The sequence below is a fragment of the Anolis sagrei genome, chromosome 11 (genome assembly GCF_037176765.1).
Source record: "Anolis sagrei isolate rAnoSag1 chromosome 11, rAnoSag1.mat, whole genome shotgun sequence".
NCBI classification, from domain to species: Eukaryota; Metazoa; Chordata; class Lepidosauria; order Squamata; family Dactyloidae; genus Anolis; species Anolis sagrei.
The window spans coordinates 17,109,232-17,133,115 of NC_090031.1; the positions used below are offsets into that span (position 1 = coordinate 17,109,232).

Below are 23,884 nucleotides of genomic sequence, written 5' to 3' on the forward strand. Positions count from 1 at the left end.
CTTTGCAATGTAGGCGCAAGGGTTTTGCAAGGTAAGTGCAAGACTTTTGCAAGGTAGGTGCAAGGACTTTGCAAGGTAGATGCAAGGCTTTTGCAAGGTAGGTGTACAAGGGCTTTGCAAGGTAGGCGTAAGGGCTTAGCAAGGTAGGTGCACAGGGGCTTTGCAAGGTAGATGCAAGGCTTTTGCAAGATAGGTGCACAAGGCCTTTGCAAGGTAGGTGCACAAGGGCTTTGCAAAGTAGATGCAAGTCTTTTGCAAGGTAGATGCAAGGGCTTTGCAAGGCTTTCGCAAGGTATGTGCAAGACGTTTGCAGGGTAGGTGTGCAAGGACTTTGCAAGGTAGATGCATGGATTTTGCAAGGTAGATACAAGGGCTTTGCAAGGTAGGTGTGCAAGGGCTTTGCAAAGTAGGTGCAAAGCTTTCGCAAGGTAGATGCAAAGGTTTGCAAGGTAGTTGCAAGGGTTTTTCTTTTGATTTGCTTCCCTTGGAGGCTGAGAGAATGTGACTCCCACTGCAGTCTCCCAGGAGTCTATTCCAGCCCTATATGGCTCCAGTCTGGTAAATAAATGACCCTAGCATTCCTCTTTCCTGCCTTTCCCCCCCTTCTGCAGCTTGCCCATGAGACATTGCTAGTGGCCAAGCAGGAACAGCAAAAGGCCAGCCAGATACACAGCCACTTTGCTGGAGCCCTGGAAGAAGTCTCCAAGTTGGAACAAGAAGCCAAAGAACTGGACATCCGGACGGAGGGACCCAACCAGGTCAGTTGTGTTTGGGCTGAGTCCAATTTGGGGGTGCAGTACATGAATGGTCAGTGGGTCAGTCTGTCTGCTCCGGGATTTATTCCCAAAGCTTTGCACTCCCAGGTGAGCTTTGCCCCAATTAAAGTTGGGACTAAAACCCAGAACAGATTCACAAGCAGGGGAGACATAAACAGTCCATCTCAGTTTTTTCCTATTAAAAAAAAAAGCAGTGTATTTTGAACCCTGCTGTTTTTAAACTCCATATTGTGTCTCAACTCTGCCTTTAAGAACTGTATTACATTTCACTTATCTTTTACGGTTGGCATTAATGCTGATTATTGACCAATATAAACATACGGTGTTCCCTCAGCTATCACTGGTGTTACGTTTCAGGACCACCCGCGAAAAGTGAAAATCCGCAAAGTAGGGACGCTGTGTATTGTCGAAGGCTTTCATGGCTGGAATCACTGGGTTGTTGTAGTTTTTTTCAGGCTATATGGTCATGTTCTAAAGGCATTCTCTCCTGACGTTTTGCCTGCATCTATGGCAAGTATCCTCAGAGGTAGTGAGGTCTGTTGGAACTAGGAAAATGGGTTTATATATCTGTGGAATGACCAGGGTGGGACAAAGAACTCTTCTCTGTTGGAGCTAGGTGTGAATGTTTCAACAGGCTACCTTGATTTGCATTTGATGGCCTGGCAGTTGTTTGGCATTTTCCTAGTTCCAACAGACCTCGCTACCTCTGAGGATGCTTTCCATAGATGCAGGCGAAACGTCAGGAGATAATGCCTCTAGAAAATGGCCATATAGCCTGAAAAAACCTGAAGGATGCTAAGCAAGGGGTTTTGAATGAAATTAACAGCAAAAGAGAAACATACCCTTTCTCTGCAGAAAAAGAGCAACACGGAAGAAAATGTTTTTGAGAAACAAGATGTGACATGTAGAGGTTGGAAGTTGTATTGTGGTTAAGTTCAAAGGTTGTTTTTTGAAGCGCAGAGTCTGCAGGTACAAGAAAGTACTTTCCATCACAAGGTCAAGGGAGGGGGCTGGAAAGAGAGTGCTTTCCATGACAAAAAATGTTCTTGTTTACTTGAGGTTATATATTGGTGGTAAAAAGCCAAGAAGAGGCGGCAGTCACTTGAAGGGTAGCATCTGCGTATGCTGTCAGGCTGTCTGTCTTCTTCATGAAGAAACTAAAATAAAACCTTGTTTTTTGATATATATTTTTGGGACTGTCTCCTTCCTTTCGTGCTCCCGTGATGTGGACCTAAGAAGACCCAATTTAGGGTCTCTAACAAACCTACAACAACCTCGGGACGCTATATTTATTTTAATATTCATACATTATTTTAGTAGTTATACACTATTTTAAGTCTTTATAAACTCAAAATAAAGTGAAGGAAAGGAAGAAAATGCCAATGCTGGAGGGAGGGAGGACTGAGGAAGGAAAGTGCCTTGGAGAGCAGCGACAGCAAAAACCCGCCAAACAGCAAAATTCCACGAAATATATTTTAAATTAATATTTTTTGAAAACCGTCTGCCTGCGACAAAAACAAATACCGTCTGCCTGCGACAAAGAACTGGCGGGATCACAAGCTGGAAAAAGTTACAGAAAATGAATGATGAGGAGATATTGGAAAAATAGATATTTATTTATTTATGTGTAAATTGTATGTACTTTATAAGTACTGAAATGCATAGAAAAATCAGGCTCTCTCTGTGTAAGAAACCCAATGCTGACAAGACAAGCAAGCTATGTCCCAGGCACAGCCAAGAGGGAAGGGGAACATTCCAGGAGAGAGAGATAAGTCCGAGAATCAACAGGCTGGTACTAAGTAAGGAGCACCTCTCCTCTTGACAGGTCAGAGTGGGCCCCTTGATTGATGAAGCTATGCTTGCTTTTTAGAAACACAGACACATGCTTTTTCATGTTAGAAGGTAGAATTTGATGCTAAGATGACGTAGTGGATGACGTTAATGTATGTAGAAGCATGTTCTTTGTTTGCTTGAACCTGGAATCTATAAAAGCCACAGTCCGTCCCTCTATCATTTGCTCTGGTTTGCTTTGGGACGCAAGTCCACTCCAGGGCCCCAGCTGGAAATAAAAATCCGTGCTTTTAAGACCTCCGGACCTCTCTTTGCCTCTCCTTTCCTGAAACCTTCTCCCTGCCATTTCATGAACATTTCAAACTATTCAGGGACTTCCAAATTCAGACAGACAGAGTTTTGGAGAGTAATACTCCTGACCTCGCAATCGTGGAAAAAAAACAAGTATGGATCATGGATGTTGCAATCTCAGGCAAAAACAGGATTGAGGAGAAACAACTGAAAAAGCTGGCACGATACAAAGATTTAAACACCTAACTGCAAAGACTCTGGCACAAGCCAGTCGAGGGGGTCCCAGTGCAGTGCCTCAAGACCTTGGCCTGCACTTAAAAACAATCAGTGCTGACAAAATCCCCACCTGTCAGCTGCAAAAGGCCACCCTACTCAAATCTGCACACATTATTCGCCGATACATCACACAGTCCTAGAAACTTGGGAAGTGTCCGACGTGTGATCCAATACAAAAGCCAGCAGAGTGATCTTGTTTGGAGTGTGCCAATCTTGTTGTGTATCAAATATTTTAGAATCCTTTCCTTAATCCTTCCCTTAATTATTATTATTATTAAAGCCAGGACTAATCCAAGGCCTGTTTTATCTGCAGGTTGCAATGGAGATGGATGGCCTTGCCCAGATTCTCGGAGAAGCCCGGCTCTCCTTGGAGAGGGACGTTGCGGATCTGAATGATCTGCTGGCCAGCCTAGGTGAGTCCAGCCACATTGGCCATTTCAGTCCCTCAGAGTCAGGCTTAGAATCCTAGCGTTGGAAGAGACCTGGTGGGCCATCCAGTCCAACCCCATTCTGCCAAGAAGTAGGAAAATTGCATTCAAAGCACCTCCGACATATATCCATCCAGCCTCTGTTTCAAAGCCTCAAAGAAGGAGCCTCCTCCACACCTGGAACCATACTGTGTCCATTTCAGGGCACCACAATTGGAGAGAGATGTTGACAAGCTGGAATGTGTCCAGAGGGGGGCGACTAAAATAATCAGTGGTCTGGAGAACAAGCCCTATGAGGAGCGGCTTAAAGAGCTGGGCATGTTTAGCCTGAAGAAGAAAAAGGCAGAGAGGAGACATGATGAGGGTCATGGATCAAGATGTGAGGGGACATCATAGGGAGGAGGGAGCAAGCTTATTTTCTGCTGCCCTAGAGATTAGGACGCGGAGCAATGGCTTCAAACTACAGGAAAGGAGATTCCACCTGAACATTAGGAAGAACTTCCTGACTGTGAGAGCTGTTCAGCAGTGGAACTCTCTGCCCCGGAATGTGGTGGAGGCTCCTTCTTTGGAGGCTTTTAAACAGAGACTGGATGGCCATCTGTCGAGGGTGCTTTGAATGCAATTTTCCTGCTTCTTGGGAGAATTGGGGTTGGACTGGATGGACCGCGAGGTCTCTTCCAACTCCAGGATTCTCTGATCTTCAATTTCATTAACTTCTGCACCTGACCATTATAACTTGTACGCCAGCTGCGCCCTTACCTTTGGAAGTCAGACTTGGCCACAGTGGTCCATGCTCTCTAGGATAGACTGTTGCAATGCATTCTATGTGGGGTTGCCTTTGAAGACTGCTTGGAAGCTTCAAATAGTCCAATGAGAGGCAACCAGGTTAATAACTGGGGTGGCATACAGGGAGCATACAACTCCCATACAACTGCCGGGGGGGGGGGGGGGTTGATTTTGTCATTTGGGAATTGTAGTTGCTGGGATTTATAGTTCACCTACAATTAAAGAGCATTCTGAACCCCACCAAGGATGGAACTGAACCAAACTTGGCACACAGAACTCCCAAGACCAATAGAAAATACTGAACGGGATTGGTGAGCATTGTCCTTGAGTTTGGGAATTGTAGATCACCTACACCCAGAGAGCACTGTGGACTGAAACAATAATGGAACTGGACCAAACTTGGCACGAATATCCAAATTTGAACACTGGTGGAATTTGGGGAAAATAGACCTTGACCTTTGGGAGTTGTAGTTGCTGGGATTTATAGTTCACCTACAATCAAAGAGCATTCTGAACCTTACCAACAATGAAATTGAACCAAACTTGGCACACAGAATTCCCAAGACCAATAGAAAATACTGGAAGGGATTGGTGAGCATTGTCCTTGAGTTTGGGAACTGTAGTTTACCTACACCCAGAGAGCACTGTGGACTGTGAACCCCACCATGGATGGAATTGAACCAGACTTCGCACACAGAACCCCCTTGACCAACAGAAAATACTGTTTTCTGGTGGTCTTTGGTGACCCCTCTGACACCCCCTTGTGACCCTCCCAGGGGTCCCGACCCCCAGGTTGAGAAACACTGCCATAAGGCTTCCCATGTCTCTCTTGGTGTCTAAGCTATGGTTTTTGAGGTTGGCTTTAAGCCCATCTTTCAGTCTCTTTTCCTGTCCACCAACGTTACGTTTCCCATTGAGTTGGGAGTAGAGCAACTGCTTTGAGAGACAAAAATCTTTGGACATTCAGACAGTAGTATTTAACGCATGTGATCAAGTAGTTGGTCAATGCCAGCCCTTCTTCTTCTTCCTGTCCTTTTGCCCAGGCCGTGGGGGGCCCTCGGATGCCACGCTGACCACCGGCTGGACAAAGCTGCAAGGCCTACGTTTGCGCTTGACCTCTCCTGGCCCTTTGGGACGGAAGCTGACCGCTTTGCAGGAGGAGGCCAAAGGGCAGGAGCAGCGGATGGCGGTCCTGGAGAGCGACCTGGAAGAGATCCGAGACGAGAAGCGGAGCTTGGAGGCAATTCTCCAAAGTTTGCCAGATGGATGCGTCACACGGAAGTGACCCGCTTATGTGTTGGGTTTCAATTATCTCTAGTACAAGCCTGGGCAAACTTCGGCCCTCCAGGTGTTTTGGACTTCAACTCCCACAATTCCTAACAGCCGGTGGGAGTTGAAGTCTAAAACACCTGGAGGGCCAAAGTTTGTGGTGTAATGTAAAATAAACCACGTATAGTTCGCATTTGATTAGCCCATGCTTTGCCTTACCAGAGAAAGAAAATATGCCAAGCACCTTTTTCCAGAGAAAGAAAATATGCCACGCAGGTGAACAATCTATATAAATAAAAATGTAATGTCTGTATGTGTGATTAACACAACTCAAAAAAACCACTGGACCCATTGACACCAAATTTGGACACAGGACACCTTTCAGGCGAACGAATGACCATCACTCATAAAAACACTGAAAAATACAGCTGAAGAGACTTAAAAAGCCAAACCCCCCCCCCAAAATCATTACAACGCATGTGCAAAAGCACATATAAACACAAACACACACATATATACACATATACACACACCTATACACATACAAAGCACATATATACAGACAGCCACAGCAAAGCATGGCAGGGGTATCTATATAAATAAAATGTAAAGTTTGTTTGTGGGATTAACATAACACAAAAACCACTGGGCGAATTGACACCAAATTTGGACACAACACACCTCTCAGGCCAAGGAGTGACCATCACTCATAAAAACACTGAAAAACACAGCGGAAGAGACTTAAAAAGCCAACCCCCCCCCCCCCCAAATCATTACAACACATGTGCAAAAGCACATATATGCACAAACATACACATATATATACACAAATACGCACGCATGCATATATACACACACACACACTTATACACAGACTGAGCCACAGCAAAGTGTGGCAGGGGACAGCTAGTATCAATATAAATAAAAATGTAATGTTCGTTTGTGGGATTAACATAACTCAAAAACCACTGGACGAATTCACACCAAATTTGGACACAAGACACCTCTCAGGCCAATGAGTGACCATCACTCATAAAACACTGAAAAACACAGCAGAAGAGACTTAAAAAACCAAAAGACAAAAAATACATTACAACGCATGCGCAAAACCACACACACACACACACACACACACATATATATGCAAACACACATATATACACACACATATACACATAGAAAGCACATATACACAGACTGGGCCACAGCAGCACATGGCAGGGGACGGCTAGTCTATCTAAGTACAAATATAATGTTCGTTTGTGGGATTAACATAACTCAAAAACCAGTGGGCAAATTGACACGAAATTTGGACACAAGACACTTCATAGAATCATAGAATCAAAGAGTTGGAAGAGACCTCATGGGCCATCCAGTCCAACCCCCTGCCAAGAAGCAGGAATATTGCATTCAAATCACCCCTGACAAATGGCCATCCAGCCTCTGCTTAAAAGCTTCCAAAGAAGGAACCTCCACCACACTCCGGGGCAGAGAGTTCCACTGCTGAACGGCTCTCACAGTCAGGAAGTTCTTCCTAATGTTCAGCTGGAATCTCCTCTCTTGTAGTTTGAAGCCATTGTTCCCTTGCGTCCTAGTCTCCAAGGAAGCAGAAAACAAGCTTGCTCCCTCCTCCCTGTGGCTTCCTCTCACATATTTATACATGGCTATCATATCTCCTCTCAGCCTTCTCTTCTTCAGGCTAAACATGCCCAGTTCCCTAAGCCGCTCCTCATAGGGCTTGTTCTCCAGACCTTTTATCATTTTAGTCGCTCTCCTCTGGACACATTCCAGTTTGTCAATATCTCTCTTGAATTGTGGTGCCCAGAATTGGACACAATATTCCAGATGTGGTCTAACCAAGGCAGAATAGAGGGGTAGCATTACTTCCTCTCAGGCCAACAAGTGACCATCACTTGTTGCCTTTGCAATTTCTGGGTGTTTTGGGTCCGGGGGCAGGGCAAGTGCTCAAGCGGCGCATTAGGGATGTCTATGCACAGCTGGACCTAGAGAGCATAGGTAGGTCTTCAGCCACAAGGTTTTTAGCCTCCCACAAAAGGAATATTCATTTAGAGCACTACCTAACTATTCTATTTCCTCTACCCTTAAGAAGAATATATACTAGGGCTAGGTTTGAACAACTCGGTACTATGGTGCAAACCGGGCGCTACTGTAACATCCCAAGAAGTGAGAGATTCTGCGTCTGGGGAGAACAAACAGTGGAAGACATTGAACGTAGAATCATAGAATCAAAGAGTTGGAAGAGACCTCATGGGCCATCCAGTCCAACCCCCTGCCAAGAAGCAGGAATGTTGCATTCAAAGCACCCCTGACAGATGGCCATCCAGTCTCTGTTTAAAAGCTTCCAAAGAAGGAGCCTCCACCACACTCCAGGGCAGAGAGTTCCACTGCTGAACGGCTCTCACAGTCAGGAAGTTCTTCCTCGAGTTCAGATGGAATCTCCTCTCTCTTAATTGACTGTCCAGCATACACTGAACTGCGAGACAGATATTTACATCCAATATTATCCAACTGCAGGTCCCCCAATAGAAATGATATTCTGACATCCCTCTTGCAAGGGCAGGAAAGATCCAGCATAATCAGAGTAAGCCTTTTTATTCTGAAAGCTATTAAGAAAAGAGCAGATTTCCTGAAAGAAGAACCAGGAAAATAAGATTCTGACTATAAATAGAAGGTCGGCTGCTGTCTTCACCTTGTTGCCTTGTTTTTTACTCGTGTTCTATTTTGAAATGGTCATATGACTGATCAAATAAATAATAATAATAATTATAATTATTATTATTATTATAATAAGTGACCATCACTCCTAAAAACACTGAAAAACACAGCGGAAGAGACTTAAAAAGCCAAAAAACAAAAATTACATTACAATGCATGCGCAAAACCACTTGGGAAGGGTCTGACATAGGATCCAATACAACAGCCAGCAGTGATCTTCTTTGCTGTGTGTACTAATCTTGTGTATATATACACATATAATAGCAATGTATAAATATGTGAGAGGAAGCCACAGGGAGGAGGGAGCAAGCTTGTTTTCTGCTTCCTTGGAGACTAGGACGCGGAACAATGGCTTCAAACTACAAGAGAGGAGATTCCATCTGAACATGAGGAAAAACTTCCTGACTGTGAGAGCCGTTCAGCAGTGGAACTCTCTGCCCTGGAGTGTGGTGGAGGCTCCTTCTTTGGAAGCTTTTAAGCAGAGGCTGGATGGCCATTTGTCAGGGGTGATTTGAATGCAATATTCTTGCTTCTTGGCAGGGGGTTGGACTGGATGGCCCATGAGGTCTCTTCCAACTCTTTGATTCTATGATTCTATAAACATACAAACATACACAAAACACATATACACAGAGTGGGCCACAGCAACGCGCGGTAGGGGACGGCTAGTAAATAATAATCCTGTTTCTTTGCAAACCGATTTCCCTGCACTCCAGTGCTAGCTAGGATTACAATCCCTGCCTTGTAGTCACCTGGCATCATAGGGGCTTGGAAACTACAATACCAACAAGCCAAAGCAAGGCTGAATCCTCCTCCATTGCATGATCTCCCATTGCAACCGGTCTGGCCAGTATTTTCGCAGCTCTTTGAATACAAGGAAGGAGATTTTCCACAATATAAAAAGGGATGCTTTGATACAAGCCACCAAGACAATGGGGGCAAACACAATGCCCTTCCATTCTTTCCGCATCCTTCTTTACTATCTAAACCAGTGTCATTTGGGAGTTGGAGTTGCTGGGATGTATAGTTCACATACAATCAAAGAGCATTCTGAACCCCACCAACGATGGAATTGAGCCAACCTTGGCACAGAGAACTCCCATGACCAACAAGAAATCCAGTCCACCTCCCTTCACCAGGGCAAGAAAATCTAATCAAAGCCCTCCTGACATAGGTTTTTAAATACGTTGTGTTATTGTTAATGTTTATTGCTTATTTTTGCTTATGAGCTAATGTATTGTTATTGTATTATTGCTGTTATTGTTTATTGTTGTATTGTGGGCTCAGCCTCATGTAAGCCGCACCGAGTCCCTTGGGAGATGGTAGCAGGGTACAAATAAATTATTATTATTATTATTATTATTATTATTATTATTATTAAAGTTTGTAGGAAAAAGTTCAGAAAGTCCCATTGAGTCAGTCCAAAGAGCCCTGTAGCGTTGGGATCGATCTCAGTCCTCCGTCCTTGGGAAACTATAACTCCCTCCTGGAGTTGGGGCTAGGCGGCCGGCTCCCCGGAGGTCCTATGGGGTGTCCTCATCAGGTTCCTAGGGGCTGGGAGCCTCCACAGGACAAAGGGAAGGCATCGGCATTGGCAGCAAGCAGGAGTTTGACAATCAGCTGTTCCTTTATTTTAAAATAATACTTAAAACCAACTATTGTTTCCTGAGTGCAGGAGCCACGAATGCAGAAAGTAAGATGGCAGATAGGGTTAGAAATTAGCTAGGAAAAATATGGAATCAAAATGGAGGCGTTCGGTCAACTTGCGGATACGGGGGCCCAAGGGGTTTCCGTATCCGCGGTTTGAAGAAACGCAGTTTCGGCTTCCCTGGTACGCCAGGGAGGCATTCCGGGCAGGCCTGCAGTCTCCCGCGGCCCAGAAAAGGTTACTTTCATGCATAGAGATAGTTACAGTCAGGAAAAGGACACAAAGTATCAGGCTGGAGAGATTAAAGTTACAATTTGATTTGCCTTTATTGGCGGATTGGTTACAAAGTTTGGGCTGGTAAAAGGAGACGAAGGAGAGAGCATATGGCTGCGAAGAGTCCCTGGTTGAGGCTGCTGCTGGGGCACATTTCATCAGTCTTAGCCCAGCCTGGCATCCTGGAACTGCGGAACTCCCTGCTGCAGGTTGGATTAACTTGAAAGCAGGGGACTGGGACGCGCTCGTCATCAGGATGACACCAAACTGCTTTCTTCCTTTCCTTTTTCCCAGTTTAGAAACCCCTCATGGGCTTCAAGGATTTTTAATTGAGCCTTTTTCTTTAAGTAATGTTTGACCAAAATCTGCATTTCCCCCCAAATCAAATGTCCAAGGAAGGGGTTAAGGCAAGGCTTGGCTTGGCTTGGCTTGGGGCTGCCTCCGCTTCGGCTGCTTTTGGCCGCATTCTTCTTGGTGGGCCTCTTTGCAGCCAAGGAAGGAGGGCGGCGAGGCGGGCGCTTCGCTCATGAATGGCCCCATTGAGAGCCAGAGCCGGAGGACGGTGTGCGCAACCCTAGACAACCCCGAGAAGGAGAAGGAAGAGAAGGAGAAGGAGGAAAACCGAGGAGAGAAGGAAGGAAGCGCTTCCGGGGGCAACCACCTGCCCGTGATGCTCAACCGCGCACACCAAGGTAGGTCAGGGGTTTACTATGGGGTCAAGGGTCATCTCCTTCCCATGATTGGGGGGGGGGGGTCTGTGGTACTCACCCCAAAGCCTTGCCCTATAAACCCCCCATTGAAAGGATAGTTGTGAGTTTCTATGGGACGATTTGTGACTTTGAGGCAGACCTTCGTCCCATTGTTTTGAGGATCTAAAGTTCACCGCAAAGCCTTGCCCTACATATGCCCCATTGAGGGTATCATGTTTGGTTTCTATGGGACTGACTTATGGGATATTTCTGACTTCAAGGCTGACCTTCGTCCCATTGTTTTGGGAATCTAAGGTTGGGGCGAGCCTTAGATTCCCAAAACTATGGGACGAAGGTCAGCCTCAAAGCCAGAAATATCCCATAAGTCAGTCCCTATAAGACTCCCATTGAGAAGATAGTGTTGGGTTTTTCTGGGACTGACTTATGGGGTATTTCTGACTTCGAGGCTGACCTTCGTCCCATTGTTTTGGGAATCTAAGGTTGGGGTGAGCCTTAGATTCCCAAAACTATGGGACGAAGGTCAGCCTCGAAGCCAGAAATATCCCATAAGTCAGTCCCTATAAGACTCCCATTGAGAAGATAGTGTTTGGTTTCTGTGGGACTGACTTATGGGATATTTCTGACTTCGAGGCTGACCTTCGTCCCATTGTTTTGGGAATCTAAAGCTGGGGTGAACCTTAGATTCCCAAAACTATGGGACGAAGGTCAGCCTCGAAGCCAGAAATATCCCATAAGTCAGTCCCTATAAGACCCTCATTGAGAAGATAGTGTTGGGTTTCTGTGGGACTGACTTATGGGATATTTCTGACCAAGGCTAACCTTCGTTCCATTGTTTTGGGAATCTAAGGCTGGGGTGAGCCTTAGATTCCCAAAACTATGGGAAGAAGGTCAGCCTCAAAGCCAGAAATATTCCATAAGTCAGTCCCTATAAGACTCCCATTGAGAAGTTGGGTTATTTCTGGCTTCGAGGCTGACCTTCGTCCCATTGTTTTGGGAATCTAAGGCACTCACCTCAAACCCTGACCCTATAAGACTCCCACTGAGAAGATAGTGTTGGGTTTCTATGAAGGTCAGCTATGAAGGTCAGCTTTGAGGCTGACCTTCATCCCATTATTTTGAGGATCTAAGGCACTTGCCCCAAAGCCTGGCCCTATAAGACCCTCATTGAGAGGATAGTGTTGGGTTTCTATGGGACTGACTTATGGGATATTTGTGGCCCTGAGCCTGGCCTTTGTCCCATAATTTTGGGGATATAAGGCTCACCCCAAAGCCTGGCCCTATATACGCCCCATTGAGAGTATAATGGTTGGTTTCTATGGGATAGAACTTCATCCCATTGTTTTGGGGATCTAAGGCTCACCCCAAAGCCTGGCCCTATAAGGTCCCCATTGAGAGGATAGTGTTGGGTTTCTATGGGACTGACTTATGGGGTATTTCTGGGTTTGAGGCTGACATTTGTCCCATTGTTTTGGGCATCTAAGGCTCACCCCAAAGCCTAGCCCTATAAGACCCTCATTGAGAGGATAGTGTTGGGTTTCTATGGGACTGACTTATGGGGTATTTCTGGCTTTGAGGCTGACCTTCGTCCTATTGTTTTGGGGATCTAAGGCTCACCCCAAAGCCTGGCCCTATAAGACCCCCATTGAGAGGCTAGTGTTTGGTTTTTGTGGGACTGACATGGGGTATTTCTGGCTTTGAGGCTGACCTTTGTCCCATTGTTTTGGGAATCTAAGGCTCACCCCAAAGCCTAGACCTATAAGGTCCCCATTGAGAGGATAGTGTTGGGTTTCTATGGGACTGACTTATGGGGTATTTCTGGCCAGTCAAGGTGGCCCCAGTGCCTAAAGACCATGGCCTGCACTTAAAAACAATAAGCATTGACAAAATCCCCACCTGTCAGCTACAAAATGCCACCCTACTGGGATCTGCACACTCTGCACACACAGTCCTAGACACTCGGGAAGGGTCCAATGTGTGATCCAATACAACAACCAGCAGCCTCCCTCCAGCCTGGCATGCTCTCCCTTGCCTGCACAAGCTTGTAGTTGGCTCTAACACAGCGTTTCTCAACCTGGGTGGTCGCGAGGGCATTTCAGAGGGATCACCCAAGACCACCAGATACCTATCATTGGTGGAGTCCAGAACGCTCTTTGATTGTATAGGTGAACTATACCTCCCAACAACTACAACTCCCAAATGTCAAGGTCTATTTCCCCCAAACTCCACCAGTGTTCACATTTAACCATATTGAGTATTCATGCCAAGTTTGGTCCAGATCCATCATAGTCTGAATCCACAGTGCTCTCTGGATGTAGATGAACTACAACTTCCAAACTCAAGGTCAACCCCCCCACCCCCCCACCCCCACCCCAAATCCTTCTAGTGTTTTCTGTTGGTCATGGGAGTTCTGTGTGCCGGGTTTGGTTCAATTCCATTGTTGCTGGAGTTATGAATGCTCTTTGATTGTAGGTGAACTATAAATCCCAGCAACTGCAACTCTCAAATGGCAAAATCAATCCCCACTTCATCCCCAAAAGCATTCAGATTTGTGCCCAATTTGGTCCAGTGAATGAAAACACATCCTGCAGATCAGATATTTACATTATGGTTCATAACAGGAGCAAAATGACAGTTGTGAAGTCGCAACTAAAATAATGTTATGGTTGGGGGTCACCACATTACGAGGAACCGTATTAAGGGGTCACGGCATTAGGAAGGTAGAGAAACATGCCTTTAAACCCCCAAAGCTGCCCTATATTGGCAGCAAAGTGAAGACGGCGTTGGCTTCGTAATGGGGCTGGACCATGGCAAGGTTTGCAGCTTCAAAGCTGGCTTTTGCCCCTTGGTTTGGGGGTCTGGGACCCCGTAATTTGACCTCCACCCCGAAACCTGGCCCTATAAGGATGCAATGGTGTTGGACGTGTGTTATCTGGTTTGCATTGTCTCTTTCTTTTCTTTTCAGGAGGGAAAGCCTTTGGGTTGCTCAAAGCCACACAAGGAGAACGGCTGGAAGAAATCAACAAGGTATTTCTATGCAAAGGGGGAAAGGGAGGGGACCCTTTGTGGCTCGTTTGGGGGTTTTGGATTTGCTTTGGGGGTGTTCTGGGAGTGGCTGTTCCAAAAGCCGCCCCTGGAAGATCCAACTTGGATTTAAGGAAGGTCCAATTGGGGTCCAGCTGGGGCCATTTGACCCCCCACCCTACCCCAAATGGGGAATCACTACTAACCAAAAGTTCATGAGTTTGAAGCCAACTCGGGTCGGAGTAAGCTTCCGACCATTTGTCTAGCTTTCTATCGACCTTTGCAGCCTGAAAGACAGGTGCATCTGTCAAGTAGGAAATTTAGATACCGCTTATGCGGGGAGGCTAATTTAACTGATTTAATGCCATAAAAATCTCCAGCAGTGTGCAAAAGAATGAGGAAGTACTCCATCTGTGTCATAAGTGGATGGTGAAGCAACAGCTCCCCCGGTGGCCGGAATTGAACATACCCTTATGAAGTTGGAAAGTTAAATGGCCTCTGTTTGCCTGTCTATATGTTGTTATGTGTCTATGGCATTGAATGTTTGCCATGTATGTGTGCATTGTGATCCGCCCTGAATCCCATGCAAGGTGAGAAGTGTGGAATATAAATACTGTAAATAAAATTAAGAACAATTTTAACAAATATAAACTTATTAGAGGAGATTCCATCTGAACATGAGGAAGAACTTCCTGACTGTGAGAGCCGTTCAGCAGTGGAACTCATTGCCCCGGAGTGTGGTGGAGGCTTCTTCTTTGGAAGCTTTTAAAAAGAGGCTGAATGACCATCTGTCAGGGGTGATTTGAATGCAATATTCCTGCTTCTTGGCAGGGGGTTGGACTGGATGGCCCATGAGGTCTCTTCCAACTCTTTGATTCTATGATTCTATGATTCTAGTATTTCAGTGGGAAGTGTGGGCCTGCTTTTGGCTGGTGAGATAGGATTGTTGTTGTTGTTTTGTGCTTTCAAGACTTAGGTTGACCCTGAGCGAGGGCCGGGTAAATTGCCTTGGAGGGTCGTATTTGGCCCTCGGGCCTTAGTTTGAGGACCCCTGGTCTAGAGGCATTTTCTCCTGACGTTTCGCCTGCATCTATGACAAGCGTGAGGTCTACCTCTGAGGATGCTTGACATAGATGCAGGCGAAACGTCAGGAGAGAATGCCTCTAGACCATGGCCATATAGCCCGAAAAAACCCTACAACAACCCAGACATTAGTTCATTCATGTTTTGCAAAAAAGGAATAAATCAAGAAATCCCACAGTTTGCAAAACAGTGGCTGACCAAAATCCCAAATTATCATGCGCTCCAGCATTGCATGGAATGTGGAAACAACAACAACAACAACAAATATAATTATTATAATAATGTTATATGAGGAAGAACTTCCTGACTGTGAGAGCCATTCAGCAGTGGAACTATCTGCCCTGGAGTGTGGTGGAGGCTCCTTCTTTGGAAGCTTTGAAACAGAGGCTGGGTGGTCATCTGTCAGGGGTGCTTTGAATGCAATATTCCTGCTTCTCGGAAGAAAGGGGTTGGACTGGATGGCCCATGAGGTCTCTTCCAACACTATGATTCTAATGTGGAAATAATAATAATAATAATAATAATAATAATAATAATAAATATTATAATGTGGATATCAGCTTTCAGGCTGATATGGGCGGGATAGAAATAGCGTAAATAATAATAGTTATTATAATAAATAATGTTATGTTATTTTAATAATAATAATAATAGGATTTAAAGATCGAACTGCAAAGACTCAGCTGGAAAATAATAAAAATAAATATTATAATGTGGAAATAATAATAATAATAGTTATTATAATAATTAGTTATAATGTGGAAATTATAATAATAGTTATTATAATAATCAAAATATAAGAATGATATTATAATAATAAGATAATAACAATATGTTATTTTATATTATAATAATAATATAATGTTATAACAATAATATAATAATAATATAATGTTATAATGTGGAAAATAATAATAATAGTCATTATAATAATATAATATAATAATATAATAAGAATAATGCTAGAATGTGGATATAATAATAGTTATAATAATAATCTATGTATACACATAATAAAAGTGAAAATATATAAATATATATATAAATAATATGGAAAATAATAATATAAGAATAATGTTATAATATGTAAGTAATAATATAATGTTATAATCTGGAAAACAACAACAACAACGATGGTATAATGTGGAAATAATAATAATAATAATAATAATAATAATAATAATAATAATGCATAGCTAAAAACACATCCTCATAATCATAAACATATAAAATACACATATTAGAATGTATTTCTACAAAGTACATATATTAAAACATGCAGAACAAATATTACATTATAGAGAACATATAAGGATCTTTGATATAAAAAATGCATGCTACGTATCCCACCAAACTTTAACTCCCAGGATGCCATAGCCATGAGCCAATGCATGCACACACCCATCTGCTGGGCATTGGGGACCGCATTCCTCTCTGCACGAATCACCAACATCTGCTCTCAATTTGGCCCTGGACTGATCCTCCGGGAGACGTAGTTCAGCCCACGCCTGTGTGACAAGCTAGGCCTCTACACTTGTAGCTTTAATGCAGTTTGACACCGCTGTGATTGATCCTATGAGACCCTGGGAGATATAGTTTGCCACGTCCTTGAGCCTCCCCTACCAAAGAGCGACTACAACTCCCAGGATTCTATGAAACAACCCAACTGTACGGAGATGCATTCTGAATGTGTGTTGTGGTTTCTCTTTCCTCCCACAGGAATTCCTCTGCGACCCCAAGTTTAGCAATGAAGAGGATTTGGAGAAAAAGCTGGCCGTTTTTAAAGGTGGGATCAGAGTCCATAATATCATTTGGAGTTTGGGGAATGGCATCGGCCCTCTTTGCCGCAGCATCACAGCTGAAGCTGAGGCTTCGCATGGGGTCCATTAAGATGTTTAAATCTGAATGTCATAATCCTGTTGAGGAAGCTCAGGATCCCATTTGTCTTTTCTGCTGCTGCATCACAGCTATGGCTCATGCAAAATATATTGCATTTGGGAGGGTGGTCCTATCTATCTATCTATCTATCTATCTATCTATCTCTCAAGGGTTTGGACTGGGTGACCTCTAGGGTCCCTTCCAACTCTAGGAACTATCTATCTATCTATCTATCTATCTATCTATCTATCTATCTATCTAGCCATCCATCCATCCATCCATCCATCCATTCATCCATCCATCAATCCATTTATCCATCCATTTATCCATCCATCTATCTATCTATCTATCTATCTATCTATCTATCTATCTATCTAGCCATCCATCCAGCCATCCACCTCGCCATCCATCCATTCATCTATCCACCCACCCACCCATCTATCTATCCATCTATCTATCTATCTATCTATCTATCTATGTCTATCCATCCATCCATCCATCCATCCATCCATCCATCCATCTAGCCATCCATCCATCTATCCATTTATCTGTCTATCCATCCATCAATCCATTTATCCATCCTATCTATCTATCTATCTATCTATCTATCTATCTATCTATCTATCTATCTCTTAAAGGGTTGGACTGGATGACCTCTAGGGTCTCTTCCAACTCTAGGATCCATCTATCTATCTATCCATCCATCCATCCATCCACTTCGCCATCCCTCCATCCAGCTATCTATTCATCTATCTCTCTCTCCCTCCCTCCCTCCCTCCCTCCCTCCATCCCTCCATCTAGCTGTCCATCCATCTGCATATCTATCCATCCATCTATCCATTTATCTGTCTATCCATTCATCAATCCATTTATCCATCCTATCTATCTATCTATCTATCTATCTCTTAAGGGGTTGGACTGGATGACCTCTAGGGTCTCTTCCAACTCTAGGATCCATCTATCTATCTATCCATCCATCCATCCATCCACCTCGCCATCCATCCATCCATCCATCCATCCAGCTATCTATTCATCTATCTCTCTCTCCCTCCCTCCCTCCCTCCCTCCATCCCTCCATCTAGCTGTCCATCCATCTGCATATCTATCCATCCATCTATCCATCCATCCATCCACCCATCCATCCACCCATTCATCCATTTATCTATCTCTCTATCCATCCATCTAGCCATCCATCCATCTATCCATTTATCTATCTATCCATCCATCAATCCATCCATCCATCCATCCATCCATCCATCTATCATCTATCTAGCCATCCATCCAAATCTAGCCATCCATCCATCCAGCTATCTATCTATCTATCTATCTATCTATCTATCTATCTATCTATCTATCTATCTATCCCTCCATCCGTCCCTCCATCTAGCCATCCATCAATCTGAATATCTATCCATCCATCCATCTAGCCAGCCATCCATCTAGCCATCCATCCATCTATCCATTTATCTATCTATCCATCCATCTATCCATCCATCCATCCATCCATCCATCCATCCATCCATCCATCCATCCAACAATTTATCTCTCTATCCATCCATCCATCCAGTCATCCATCCATCCGTCTTTCCATCCATCCATGTATCTATCTAACAGTTAAAAACATACATTCAATCCTTTAACAGCTTAAAAACATACATTCAATAGGTGTTGCTACAGCCAGACAGGCTGTTGAAGTACTCACGCAATGAGGCTGTGGGTTCCGTGGAGGCATCCCGCCCAGGAATTGTAAGGCAGCAGAGCTGAAGAGGTGTTGCTATGGCCCTGTGCAGGCTGCTACATGTGTGTGTGTGTGTATCCAGCTCTGTAGCGAAGTAATTACCTCACAAACAAAGTTGGAAGGCTTTAATTCAAAAGCATGCAGTATGGTACGAAACAAAGTTCCAACTGACAGTTTATTATCCTCATGCCTCACCCTGGCCCCTCCCTTGCATTGCTCTTGTTTCAATGTATATTTCAAATATACACAGGTCAAGTCTAAGGCATGGCCTAATTTCCTGGCTTCACACAAAACCAGGGAATAAGGTCATGACAGTATGTCCAGCGACTGAAATACTAAGGCTGTCCTTTGTGCATTTTTGAGAGAGGAAAGCTGAGCTCGGGTGGCCTTTTGTTCCTTTCGTTCTTATTAAAGGCCAAGCAGGAAAAGGAGCCGAGGGCATTTTTCCTCCTACTGGGGTTTCAAACACACTTTGTTCAAATGACTGTGGAAACTGGGAGTTGGCATCCCCAAAAAAGGATGGAGAGAAGAAGTTAGTGTCTAAATAAACAACAACAATAATAGTAATAGTAATAAAAGTTCTTCTTTTCCAGAGAAATACATGGAGTTCGACTTGAACAACCAAGGTGAAATTGGTGAGTGGGGATTGAGACCAGGCAGACTCTAACTCCCATCAGCCCTGGCTGACAGGGGGATAATGGAAATTGTAGTCCGATGTATATTTTGGCCTCGAAAACATGAAATATGTCCTATTTCTTCCCTTGGTAGACCTGATGTTGGTGAAGCGGATGATGGAGGAGCTGGGCTGCCCGAAGACCCACCTGGAGCTGAAGAAGATGATGGCTGAGATCACCAGAGAGGTCAGACACACCATTGCCTACACCGACTTCGTCAAACTCATGCTGGGAAAACGCTCCGCTGTCCCGAAGCTGTGAGTTGGCACCCTCTACCTATCTATCTCTCTTTACACACACACACACACACACACACACACACACACACACATCTATCTATCTATCTATCCATCTATCTTTATTCATTCATGCACTCTACCCCTAAATACACACACACACATCCATCTGTCTATCTATCTATCAATCCATATCTATCTATCTTTATATGTATATATACCCTTACATATATATACATGGAGCCTACCCCTATATATATTCCATCGCTGAGCCTGGGGAGCATTTTGCCCTGTTAATTGCCTTGAGTTGCCTACGGGCTGAGAAAGGCAGTATACAAATATATATCTATATAAATAAAAATGTAATGTTTGTTTGTGGGATTAAAATTGTGTTTTGAGGCCTTGGCCTATGTAAGCAATATCGAGTCCTTCGGGAGATGCTAGCGGGGTGCACATAAAGTTTAATAATAATGATGATAATAATAATAATAATAATACTCAAAAAACACTGGACAAATTGACACCAAATTTGGACACAAGGCATCTACTAACCCAAGGAGTGACCATCACTAAAAAAAAAAATGATTTTGTCATTTGGGAGTTGTAGTTGCTGAGATTTACAGTTCACCTACAATCAAAGAGCATTCTGAACTCCACCAATGATGGAATTGAACCAAACTTGGCACACAGAAATCCCATGACCAACAGAAAAATACTGGAAGGGTTGTAGTTCACCTACATCCAGAGAGCACTGTGGACTCAAACAATGATGGATCTGGACCAAACTTGGCACAAGCACTCAATATGTCCAAATATGTGTTTGCAGGAAATAGACCTTGACATTTGGGAATTGTAGTCACTGGGATTCACAGTTCACCTACAGTCAAAGAACATTCTGAACCCCACGAACAACAGAATTGGGGCAAACGTCCCACACAGAACACCCATAACCAACAGAAAATACTTTAGGCCATCCACTCCAACTCCCTTCATCAGGGCAAGAAAACGTAATCAAAGCTCTCCCAACAAAGAGCCATCCAGCCATAGATATAGATAGATAGATAGATAGATAGATAGATAGATAGATAGATAGATAGATAGATAGATAAATGGATGATAGATAGATAGGGCGTTGTAGTTGCTGGGATTTATAGTTCACCTACAATCAAATAGCATGATAGAATTGAACCAACCAGGGCATACAGGACTTCCATGACCAACAGAAAACACTAGAAGGGTTTGGTGAGCATTGACCTTGAGTTTGGGAGTTGTAGTTCACCTGCATCCAGAGACTACCATGGACTCAAACAATGATGGATCTGGACCAAACTTGGCACGAATATTCCATATGCCCAAATATGAAGATAGATGGAGTTTGGGTGAAGTACACCTTGACATTTTGGAGTTGTAGTTACTGGGATTTATAGTTCACCTATAATCAAAGAGTGATCTGAATCCCACCAACGACAGAATTGGGCCAAACTTCCCACACAGAACTCCCATGACCAACAGAAAACACTCAAGGCCATCCAGTCCAACTCCCTTCACCAGGGCAAGAAAATGTAATCAAAGCCCTCCTGACAGAGCCATCCAGCTATAGATATAGATATAAAGGATTCACACACACACAAATATAGTATCATAGATTTGAAAGGGACCCCTGAAGAAGGACAATTATATGTTGTATATGTAGGCAAATCAGACACTCTCCACATCAACACTGACAAAGAAATAGCAAGAAATACTGTTTACCCACAAGTATATTAGAAACCAACACTTTCTCATTACTTTATTTTCCAGATCAACAGACTGGGCCACAGCAACGCGTGGCAGGGGACAGCTAGTGTGTGTGTGTGTTTATATATATATATATATATATATATATATATATATAGTAGAGTGCATGAATAAAAGAACTCCCAGCAATCGTCCAGATAGATAGATAGATTAGATAGAGATAGGTACGTAGGTAGATAGATAGATCAAGAGGACTGCTGGGAGTTGCAGTCCAAGAGAAGGAAAAAAGGGGAGAAAGCAAAAGGGAAAGAAAAGGGGGGAAGGAAGGGAAGAAGAAGAAGAGAAGGAAGGAAGGAGAGAAAGAGGAGAAGAGAAAGAGGAAGGTTGGCCACTGCAATGCGTGGCAGGTACATCTAATGTATATATATAGTATATAGTATATAATATATAATATATTATATGTTATATATTATATATAATATATTATATATAATATATTATATATTATATATTTGCACTGTCTAATTATGAACATGAGTTCTATACAGATATAGTTTTCCCTCGTTACTTCACGGTTCGCTTTTTGCGGACTCGCTGTTTCGCGGGTTTTTGCCTCCCAGTTTATGAATGGTTGCCGTTGCCGTTCTAATCCTGCCTCCTGGCAACGATGGAGTGTGGAAGGGGGTGTCACCCCCCCCCCTCAGGAGAGAAACAGCCAATCAAGAGAAATTGCAAAGCAAAGCAGAGATAACTAGCAAAAAAAAAGGTGTATTCATATATAGCATTCCTACTTTGCGGATTTTCACGTTTTGTGGGTAGTCCTGGAACGTAACACCCGCGATAAGTGAGGGAACACTGTATATAACTGGATGGCCGTTTGTTGTCTCCTTGCAGGGTCATGATGTTTGAAGACAAGGCCGGTGAAGGCGCTGCCCCGAAGGCCCCCGGCCCCCCTCCGAAGAGGGACATCTCTACCCTGCCGTGAACCCCCTTCCTTTGGGAAAAAGACCCCCACTTGACCCCAGACCCTTTTAGGAAGCCTGCCCTCCCTTACTAACTCTCTGCTTTAGCAAAGGAAGAAGGATCGAGAAGGGAAATTCCTGGGACCCTGGCCGGAGGGACCTCTTAGAAGTAGCCGTTTTAAATATATGCATATATATATATATATATATATATATATATGTATGTATATCATATAAATATCATATAAACATATATTATACACATATCTATCTATTTAAGCACTGTCTGTATAGCCGGCCGTGTCTCTGGAATGGGCCTGGGTTCTCTTTGCAAACAAAATGTCATCCTTTTATAAATCATTAATGACTTTAAATAATTATAATCTATATCTTCTAAATCTATATCTAGGATGGTTTTAAATGAGGTATTTTAATATTTGATAAATTGTTTTTTAATGTTTATGTATTCTATTTGAATTTGTGTCCCGGCATTGAATGTTTGCTGTATATATGCTGTGCTCCGCCCTGAGTCCCCTTCGGGGTGAGAAGGGCAGAATAGAAATGTTTTAAATAAATAAATAAATAAATAAATAAATAAATAAAGAGAATGTTTGTATGTATGTGTGTATGTATGTGGCAGCTTTCTGATTGTCTGCCACTGTGGCGTGCACGAGCGACGGACCTGGACCAAACTTGGCACACATGGGATGATGGGACTTGAAGTACCTTCACTCCCTTCCTGAGACTACTGCTTCAATGACTGATCAAGTCGTCAGGCAAGCATACATTGAATACAAAACAAAGCCTTTTTATACATATACAGAGCTGTCAGATTTGAATCTCCCGCTCCCCGCCCCTCAGCCGGCTCGGCGCTGATTGGTTGGTGCTCTACAGCTGGGAGGAGGCTTGGTCGCCTCCGGAGTGCCTTAACCAATGGGTGAGCTCATGCCGTTTCGGCCTCCTGGCCAATCAGGAGAGAGGGAGGCGGGACGAGAGGGAAACAATGAGAACTTGAGTGGATTATGGAAATATGTGATGTCCATGTGGCTGGTGAGTCCTCAGGGGCCTTCCAGCTGACCAGCTATTGTGATGAGGAGTTGGTAATCAACATTGATGTCTGGCGAGGTGGCCAGAATCCGGATTTTTCTTGAGCAGGGATATGGGGACAATGGAACAATCTTATCTGCAGTTTCGGTTGAGGGAAGATAACTGAGTAAACAGATCAGGACAAATTGTGGCTTTCTGAAGGCCCTTGATAACTTATGCCAAGTGGGCACATCTCCTCAAGCAGTCGGACTCCGAGACCCAAGATCAGTGCCCATTATGCTATAGAGCAGGAATTTAGGTGTCTTTGCCAGGAGGCAGAGACCAATCAGGCTCCTTAAAGAGTTTGTTACCCTGGCGAGACAGAGAGAAGCACCCAATCCCTGATTTTTCCCAATAAAAGGTCTCACCAAGTTGAAGGAAGTGCCACCGAGGTTTATTAGCGATTCAGCTGAAAAGGATGCAGAGCAGCAATAATTCGCCAAGCAGAGCATGTGGTTACAGAAGTAAAGGCCATTTTTATAGAA

The 23,884-nt window shown here is 43.8% G+C and overlaps 2 protein-coding genes across 2 annotated transcripts in view; both read left to right on the forward strand.

The window, feature by feature from the left end:
- The window catches only part of LAMC3 (laminin subunit gamma 3), a 60,684-nt gene extending 54,951 nt beyond the window's left edge, over nucleotides 1-5,733 (forward strand). Inside the window, exons 27-29 of the mRNA XM_067472239.1 lie at nucleotides 577-758; nucleotides 3,448-3,547; nucleotides 5,392-5,733. Coding sequence (XP_067328340.1) covers nucleotides 577-758; nucleotides 3,448-3,547; nucleotides 5,392-5,633 — 524 coding nt within the window. The 3' untranslated portion in view covers nucleotides 5,634-5,733. The remainder of the gene's footprint in view (nucleotides 1-576; nucleotides 759-3,447; nucleotides 3,548-5,391) is intronic.
- A 4,989-nt stretch (nucleotides 5,734-10,722) lies between these two features.
- AIF1L (allograft inflammatory factor 1 like) lies at nucleotides 10,723-22,530 on the forward strand. Its single transcript, XM_060757163.2, has 6 exons — nucleotides 10,723-10,966; nucleotides 13,947-14,008; nucleotides 16,808-16,874; nucleotides 19,298-19,339; nucleotides 19,473-19,635; nucleotides 22,246-22,530. Exons 1-6 carry the CDS (start codon nucleotides 10,801-10,803, stop codon nucleotides 22,334-22,336), a joined length of 591 nt encoding a protein of 196 aa, XP_060613146.2. The 5' UTR covers nucleotides 10,723-10,800; the 3' UTR covers nucleotides 22,337-22,530.
- Nucleotides 22,531-23,884: the final 1,354 nt, after the last annotated feature.

Bases quoted from the DNA above. Each gene is read 5' to 3' on its own strand.
- AIF1L (XM_060757163.2), top strand. From the start codon at position 10,801: ATGAATGGCCCCATTGAGAGCCAGAGCCGGAGGACGGTGTGCGCAACC. The intron at 10,967-13,946 runs GTAGGTCAGGGG...TTTTCTTTTCAG, and splicing joins GCTCAACCGCGCACACCAAG to GAGGGAAAGCCTTTGGGTTG. The intron at 16,875-19,297 runs GTGGGATCAGAG...CTTCTTTTCCAG, and splicing joins AAAGCTGGCCGTTTTTAAAG to AGAAATACATGGAGTTCGAC.